This window comes from Medicago truncatula, chromosome 3, assembly GCF_003473485.1.
Source record: "Medicago truncatula cultivar Jemalong A17 chromosome 3, MtrunA17r5.0-ANR, whole genome shotgun sequence".
NCBI lineage: Eukaryota > Viridiplantae > Streptophyta > Magnoliopsida > Fabales > Fabaceae > Medicago > Medicago truncatula.
The window spans coordinates 58,390,928-58,400,090 of NC_053044.1; the positions used below are offsets into that span (position 1 = coordinate 58,390,928).

Genomic DNA, 9,163 nt, shown 5'->3' on the forward strand with positions numbered 1-9,163 from the left:
TATTCATGAGTGTAAAAGTGGGGTGTGTTAAAAAGAAAAAGAGGAGCCCATGTGTAAATGGGCTGAAAATGGTAATGGGCCATAAAGGAGGATGAGTGAGTGGCTAGGGCACAGCGTAAGCAAGCTTCATCATTCTTCCATTCGATTCCGTTCTATGGAATGGTAGTTTTGATTTCTGGGAAACACAAACAAGAGAAGCAGCAGAATATATACAAAGTGACGAAGGAATCAATAATCCCCAAATATTATTTTTATTATTATTTCATTTCATTTCATTTAATTAAATATCCCTTCCCTAGCTAGCTAGGGATTTCAATTTCACCATGAATGCCGCCGAAGAAGAGGAAGCTCCACCTCACCAACAACCCTCCGATTCCCCACCTCCTCCTCCTCCTCCGTCGAACCTCTCAGTTAATGCCGACGCCGATATGCACGACGCCGTCGTTATTGGATGTGAGAACAATGATTCCGCCGTAAACAGCACCGATGAGGTTGCTGTTGATGACGCGGCGTTGGCTGAGGGCGGTGAAGGCCAATTGCATGTGATGGAAACTGCTTCCTACGGTGATGGGGATGGTATGCAAGACGATGAAGAAATTGCTGCAGAGGAGAAGGGGACTGATGTTGATTTAGAGCCCGATAATGTCGAAGAGGTTCAAGTTAGGGTTGATAACTCAGATGAAGCTCCTTTGATCGGAGAAGACGACGAGGAGAAGAAGGAAGAAGAAGACGAGAAAGAAATTCAAGAAGGTGAACATCCGCAGCAAAATGAAGACGATGAAGAACAAGAGCAGGAGCAAGAAGATGACGAAGAAGAAGCTGATCCTGATGGTGATGGTGATGTTAGTTTACCAGATGTAGAAGATAAAGAGGCTGATGAGGAGACGGTGGTGGAGGTAGCGGAGGAGGAGCCAAGTCCAAGTGCGAGTGCTGGGAAAAGGAAGAGTGGGAATGGGAAGAATTCTAAATCGAGTGGGAGAGTTCCTTCAAAGAAAAAGATGGAAGAGGACGTTTGTTTCATTTGCTTTGATGGGGGTGACCTTGTGCTTTGTGACCGAAGGTGATCCTTTGAGACTCACTCCTCACATTAGTAGCTTTGTAATTCTGTTCATTATGTTTATGTTTTGTTTATCTGGAAATTTCATTGTGTTTTATTTGGTCTTCATTAGGGGTTGCCCCAAGGCTTACCACCCTTCTTGCGTTAATCGCGACGAGGCCTTCTTCCAAACCAAGGGAAAGTGGAATTGCGGTAAGATTCCTTATTCCGAGTCTCTGTTATTATTCTATTCTTCATGGTTTCCTTGCTTTTTATTTTAGGGTTTAGTTCGGTGTTTGTTTTTGCTTTTCAGTATATTACGGTTTAGTTTGGTGTTGGCTTTTACTTTTTAGTATATTAGGTTTTTTAGTTTGGCGTTCGCTTTTACTTTTTAGTATATTAAGGTTTAGTTCGGTTTCGCCATTACACTTTAGTATATTAGGGTTTAGTTTGCTGCTCGTTTTTACTTTTTAGTATATTATGGTTTAGTTCCATGTTCGGTATTACATTTTAGTATATTAGGGTTTAGTTCGGTTTTCACTTTTACTTTTTTGTATAGTTAGACTTTAAGTGTTGGTATTATTGATAAAATAAAGCTCACATTTCAAATTTTAATATATGATACCAATGACATTGAAATGTCTGTAAATACTTATGATTTTGAAAGTTGCAAGTTTTTTACTTCTACATGTCTTCCCCATATTTTTTAGAGAGTCGGGAGCTAGATTTGAATGTTAGGGAGGCCGACTATAAAACTATCATGTGCATGAAGTATAGCACTTTGACTTCAGTAAAATAACAACAGCTTCATCCTCTTCATAATGAATTATGCATTGTGGACAGTGAGAAATAACTATTAAGCACATGAATGGATTAGATTATTTTGAGTTAATTTTATTTTTAACTTTCTAATAGAATTTGTTATAGACACTAAAACAAATTTCCAAACTCACAGAGAGCGAAGCAACTTTATGTTTAACCAAAAACTGGTTTAAATTGATTTGTATCAATCAACTAAAAGATACACAAATTAACATAAACATACAATAAACCAGCTTTTAGATAAGCATTGATCATCCCTGATCTTTAGTTTTGTACTGTAACGCTCATGGCTAATACTAGATTTTATAAAAGGGTGGTCCAAACCCACTTGGGTTGTTTAGTGTTGTTGGCTTGGGACCTTGGAGCGTGCTCCTCCTCAAGGTCTCAGGTTCGATTCTCCTCGATGGCAATTTAGGTGGGCTAATTTAGCTTCTTCAAAAAATAAAATAAAAGGGCGGTCCAGTGTGTGAGACCCTTACCAGGTGGAGTGTAATTGTTGTACAAACACAGGCTTTCTTGCTAGTGATAGGATAGCATGAGTCATATGAATGAAGATTTGACAAGCTTTTTGTTGATTTGAAGTGCTTGCATCTGCTTCTGCATTATATTATGGAAGTTTGTGCTTCCAAATGCTCAAAAGTCAAGGTGTTCCTTTGGGCTACTAAAGTATAACAACTGTTAATTAAGAGTCATTTGGCTTCTTAAAATTACTGCCAACAGTTCTTGTTTGTATCCGAATCATTCTTTGACAATATTAGTATAGAGAATTCGAAATGTCAGGCGATGCATAGGTAGATCTGTCCCTATTAGCTGTATGATTACTTTAGAACTGTGCCTCATGGTCTGAATATTTTAATTGGTTGTATGAATATATTACCTTGAGATTTGCCCACGTATATTTGTTGAAATATTACTGGATACAACGTGATTGACATCTTGATGCTAGGGATCTTACTAGTACCTTGAGGAGGGAGTGATGCTTTGCTAATGCGCGCTTTTCTATGTCTTCTATATAATTTATAACAATTCTAAATATCTTATATGAAATGTATGATAAATCTCACTAATTAGTTTAATTAATTGACTATTTGACTATTTGTTAACTGTAACATCTGCGTCGAATGTCAGTGCTCTTTAACTAAGGTTCACACAAATTTTAATTTTTTTCAATGTTTAGTACATTGTTTAGACAGTCTTGTTTAGAGAAACAGGTGTTGGCACTGAATTTATAAGTACATTGTTTAGACAGTCTTGTTTAGAGAAACAGGTGTTGGCACTGAATTTATAATTGATTTTACTAAAAATGCCCCATGTTATCATAATATTTACATTTCTTTGCTATGTCTGACTTTCTACATCTTTGATCTTAATGATCTTAGGTTGGCATCTTTGCAGCAACTGTGAGAAGAATGCACACTACTTGTGCTATACATGTACATTCTCTTTGTGCAAGGGTTGTATCAAAGATGCTGTTATGTTATGTGTTAGGGGAAACAAGGGGTTTTGTGAGACATGCATGAGAACTGTAATGTTGATTGAACAGAATGAGGAGGGAAACAACATGGTATATCTTCTATTCCTACTCCCCGCCTCTTTTCTTGTCAAATGCTTTTATTATTAAAAAATGGTGCAGTATATGTGTGTTTTGAGCTGATAAAGTGTTGATCCTTCTACACTGCTTCTGTTTGTTGAGATGGTGGTGGCAATTGGTTTTTTATATATACTTATTGCTAACTTTTTTGTTTTATTTTTTCTTGGGGTGCATTTTTTAGTTATTAAGCATACATGCGCTTGCATACATGGACAAGCGAATCTGTCCTCATATATGATAGCGATCTCGAAGTATCATATTTAAGAGATCCAGTCAAGATTAAGGTTCTATACATGTTTACTGTACTAAATTTGTGTCTAAAGGGTTCACTTAAATCCCATACGGAACACAATCGGGAACATTCATTTATGTCCCAAAACATTGTTGAGTGTTCCAAGCCTAACATTAGTTGCAATGAAAATGCATGGGCTGACGGCTCAATAAATGAAACACATCCCATGACTGCCAGTTGTGGAGGTGACTGAAGGAAGAGACAAGATGCAATCGGTTGCAAAAATGACAAATAATAAATGCTGCTACTGGATTGCTTGTAGAATATCTACACCTAACAAAATACCCAAATTCTATAAAATACAAAGTTTCATTTAGCTTTTTTATTCTTAAAATATAGCCTAATGCGCTTATAATTTCGGGTGATGAATCAGGCTTCGATCTGTATTTCTCACAGAAGTAAGCAAGAAAGAAATAGAATGCTAGTTTTTCATAATATATTAATATTATGAAATGCCAATCTTAACTGCCAACAGTAGAAAATGCCATGTTGAACAATGTATATTTTTATGCCAATTAAATAGCAAAATGAATTTGGAAGAAATTGTTTGGTTGCCTTGTCCCGACTTAGCAGTCATTTTTCAAGCACAAACTAATTTTTTTTTTTACTTTTTAACCAACGCCATAGCCGAATTACTTTTCAGCGTGCAAAATTAAGTATGGGGGAAATTAACTTTGCTCCTAAGAGTCCTGATGCAGTGATTCTTGTTTTGTTATTGATTATTGCAAAGATTTCCTCTTCAATTTTGGTTTCTACATCCATAAACCGCATACAGTATTTTATACATATCAAACTATCCCATGCCTACAATAACTGCAGACCCAGCAACAATAATTCCGTAGACCACTTTATAATGCCATTAATCAGATGCGCCTGCTTTTTACTATATTTAGTTATTTTTTTCATGATTGATGCAGGCACAGGTTGACTTTAATGACAAAAATAGTTGGGAGTACCTTTTCAAGGATTACTATGTAGATCTAAAAGGAAAGCTATCTCTAACATTTGATGAACTCGCTCAAGCCAAAAACCCTTGGAAGGGTTCTGGTAAGCTTCCTTCTAAAGAGGAATCACCAGATGAACTTTTTGATGCCACAAATGATAGAGGATCAGATTCAGATAGCCCTTATGAGAATGTAGATTTGAGTCGATCTAAAAAAAGAAAGCCCAAGAAACGGGCAAAGTCTCGTTCCAAAGAAGGGAAATCATATAGTGCGTCATCTACAGAAGAAAGCTCTGAGTGGGCTTCAAAGGAGCTTTTGGAGTTTGTGATGCACATGAGAAATGGAGATAAATCTATGTTGCCGCAGTTTGATGTGCATGCTCTTTTGCTAGAATATATTAAAATAAATAAACTTCGAGATCCTCGCCGAAAAAGTCAAATCGTTTGTGATGCGAGGCTTCAAAATTTGTTTGGTAAGCCAAGAGTTGGACATTTTGAAATGTTAAAACTTCTTGAATCCCATTTCCTTCTAAAAGAGGATTCACAAGCTGAAGATCACCAGGGGAGTGTTGTCGATACTGAAGTTAGTCATCTGGAAGGTGATGGCGATGATGATACATATATTAAAGTTGGAAAGGATAAGAAACGTAAAAGTCGTAAAAAGGGTGATGAGAGAGGACTTCAATCAAATATTGATGAATATGCAGCCATTGATAATCATAATATTAATTTAATTTATCTAAGACGCAACTTAGTGGAAGATCTACTTGAAGATACAGATCAGTTTCATGACAGCGTTGTTGGTTCTTTTGTGAGAATAAGAATTTCTGGTAGTGGTCAAAAGCAAGACTTGTATAGGCTGGTGCAGGTTGCAGGTAAATATTTGTACACTATTAACTTTCATACCATCATCATTTGCAATATACAATAAACTTTGTACTTATTTTTTTTTTATGTTCTGGGTCAGGTACATGCAAAACAGCAGAGCCATATAAAGTTGGTAAAAAGATGACAGATATCTTGCTAGAAATCTTAAATTTAAACAAGACAGAGATTGTATCAATGGATATCATCTCAAATCAGGAGTTCACAGAGGTGATTAAAGCTTGCCATGATATTTAGTGACAATTGATTTTAATCCCTTTAAAGCTTTCCATGGTAGATGTTATCAGTGGTTGATGGCGGAAGGCCAAGAATCCGCCATGCTTCAGTTGCTCAAAATTGAATCTGAAGAAGCCAGGCAACCACTTATATAACCATGAGTAAACCCTTGAATTAGTCCACCAAAGATTAGCATGTGTAGCTGTTAGTAATAGGACTCCTAAGGGCAGCAGTTATAGAATAATAGTAGTTTATTTAATAATATTATAAATAAGTAACTGTTACTTATGTGTAGTAATTGCTGTCTACTAAACTTCTATGTAACTGCTATAGGACTTAGTATTATAAATAAGATGCAGAGGAAAAGAAAGGTATTCAGGGATTGGGATAAAGGATTGGTAGGGAGAGACCAAGCGGCAATGGCTGGACCCCACAAATCATACATAAAAGATAAAGAAAAAGATAAGGTAAAAATGAATCATGCATAAATATACACATAAAAGATAAAGAAAAAGATAAGGTAAGTATATCACGATTTTCTGAAAAATGGAAGAGTGGGTTCATATATCTATATATAAGATAAAGATAACTTGATCAGTCTCAAGAAAAATGGAAGTGTTGGTAGAGAAAAAAGGTTTTAGATCAGTGCAAGAGCTGGCATTGAATTCTGAAAATGTGACTCCAGATGAGTATATCTACGAGGATGGTGTTGAACTTTATGATGCTCTTCCTTTTTCAGAATCAAATCTTCATATTACAGTCGTTGACATTGCCAACCTCACATCTCCATCTACGGCAATAGCACAGCAGGAGCTTCAGAAACTCCAATCTGCACTCGACTCTTGTGGCTTCTTCATGGTCTCATTTTCATTATTTATTTATGCATGCATGCATGCCATGTTGCTTACATTTTTTTATAAGAATTTACCATACACCCAAGAATGATATTCTCAATTAATTTTTGTGTGATTCAGGTAATAAACCATGGTATGACGAGCTTGTTTCTTGACAAAGTGAGGGAAGTTTCAAGGCAATTCTTTGAACTTCCAAAGGAAGAAAAGCAAAAATGTGCTAGGGGGCTAGGCACTACTGATACTGAAGGATATGGAAATGATAATTATTCAGATCTTAAAAGGAATGATTGGGCTGATAGAGTATATCTGAAGGTACATCCTGAAGATGAAAGGAATTTAAAACTTTGGCCACAAAAACTCAATGATTTCAGGTATAAACCACTAATTTCTCAATAACGTTGAATATTCTTTTACATGACTTGAAGTAGCTAATACTTCAATAGCTCCACATATTGCTGTCAGGGATATTTCTTAATATGGTAAGCATACATAAAGTATTTTTTTAATTTTTTATATAGAAAAAGCTTAAAGTATTTAAGTTTAAGAGTCAGTTTTTTGTACCTTCTTTAAGAAAAAAATCACTTTTTTTTTTTTTTAAATAATCATTTTTAAGAATTTTGCATCTGTTTGTTATAGCTTTTTTAAAAAAATCAGAATCTAAAAAAAATAATCTAAAAACAGCTTCTCAAAAAATAGATTTTTTTTAAAGGACAGAGAAAATATAATTTAAAAGATTGAACTAATTTTGCAATGAAAAATCATTTTTATATAATTGTATCAAAACAAACTAAATTATTTGTTTAAAAAAAGTGATTTTTATTACGGTAAACAAACGCAAAATAGATTCTGATTTTTCATAAAGTCTCTAAATTATATTATGTCAAAATCACTTTTATTTTAATCTAACAAATGGGCCATAAGGTGATTTTTTAGAGATTTTATGAAAAATCAGAATCTATTTTGCGTTTGTTTACAGTAATAAAATCACCTTTTTTAAACAAATAATCTAGTTTGTTTTGATACAACTATATAAAACGGATTTTTTGTTACAAAATTAGTTCAATCTTTTAAAATATATTTTCTCTCTCCTCTAAAAAAAATTTATTTTTTGAGAAGCTGCTCTTAACAGCTTCTCATTTGAAGTCGTTTTTAGATTTTTTTAGATTCTGATTTTTTTTAAAAAGTTGTAACAAACGGATACAAAACTCGTAAAAGTAATTATTTTTTTTAAAATAAGTGATTTTTTCCTTAAAAAAACTATAATAAACGGGCTCTAAAATATGAAAATCACTTTTATTTTAATCTGTAACAAACATACCCTAAATATATTATTCATCTTTACATATGTAACTTTTTTTATTATTATCTATATATACTATAGATAAAGAAAATAATCCCTTTTTTCGACTCTTTTGGGATGACTTTTTCTCTTTCCTAAATTACCCTCAAATTTAAATACAAAATAACACATAACAAATATATAAGAGTAAATTCAAATATTAATAAAAAGTGTAACAAATTCAATTTTTATTGGCCACGATATATAACTTTTTTTCCTTATCTTTTTATTCTTTAAAAAAAACAATTGATGGAGTGAATTCAAAATTAAAACAAAATGTAAAAAATGTAATATGAATATATGTTCATTTTTTTTTCTTAACAAACTAGATCGAGTATATATATAAGATTTTGGCTGACTTTTTCATTATCCCAAATATACTCTAAAATAATTTTTTTTTATAATAATGATTGTTGTTGGTGTCATTAAAAAGATAGGAATTTAAATTATATGTTTTTGTTATATTGTTGGTGTCATTGAAATAGATAAAAAAATGTTAGTTTGATTTGTTATAATTTGAAAGTAACAATCATTTATATTTATAATTTTGATAAAAACTAAAATTTCATAAAAAAACACCGTTCATAATTCTCAAACTTTAGTGCAATAAAAAGAACGAAAAAACAAGTAATTTTATTTGTATTGAAAGTTGAAGGTAATTTTAGAAAAAGATAAAAGGTCAGTACAAAAGAGCCAAAGCATGATATTTTGTTTATGTGTGTGTATATATATATATATATATTACTATTATTATTAATCATCATGAATATACAACTTTTTATCTTTGATTTTTACTATTATCTTACTCTGATTTCGAACTTTTTTTTAAATGATAAATTAGTTAGTTGTTAGATTATTATTTTTTTTCCTTTGTCCGGATTTAAACCTAAACCTCTAACTCTTTATTTTTTTATAAAAATAAAAAATAAAAACTAACTCCTTATCCTCTAGCTAAAATAAATTGAGATATTCAATCCCACTCGAAATTGGAACTCATATTTCAAAGAAGATGGTAAAATGATACAACTATTTGCTTTATTATTATTATTATTAATATATATGTAAATGAATTTGTGAATGCAGGAATACTACACAACAATATACCGAATGTGTATTGCAGTTATACGAAGTAATCTTAAGGGCCATGTCGAAATTAGTGAATTTGGAAGAGGACTGTTTCCAAAA

At 32.9% G+C, this 9,163-nt stretch overlaps 1 protein-coding gene across 1 annotated transcript in view; it reads left to right on the forward strand.

The window, feature by feature from the left end:
- The first annotated feature begins 116 nt into the window (after positions 1-116).
- Positions 117-9,163, forward strand: part of LOC120579645 (zinc finger CCCH domain-containing protein 19) — a 10,294-nt gene continuing 1,247 nt past the window's right edge. Inside the window, exons 1-7 of the mRNA XM_039832209.1 lie at positions 117-1,060; positions 1,170-1,249; positions 3,238-3,422; positions 4,659-5,559; positions 5,652-5,779; positions 6,760-7,010; positions 9,062-9,163. The exon at positions 9,062-9,163 is cut by the window's right edge and continues 226 nt beyond it. Coding sequence (XP_039688143.1) covers positions 324-1,060; positions 1,170-1,249; positions 3,238-3,422; positions 4,659-5,559; positions 5,652-5,779; positions 6,760-7,010; positions 9,062-9,163 — 2,384 coding nt within the window. The 5' untranslated portion in view covers positions 117-323. The remainder of the gene's footprint in view (positions 1,061-1,169; positions 1,250-3,237; positions 3,423-4,658; positions 5,560-5,651; positions 5,780-6,759; positions 7,011-9,061) is intronic.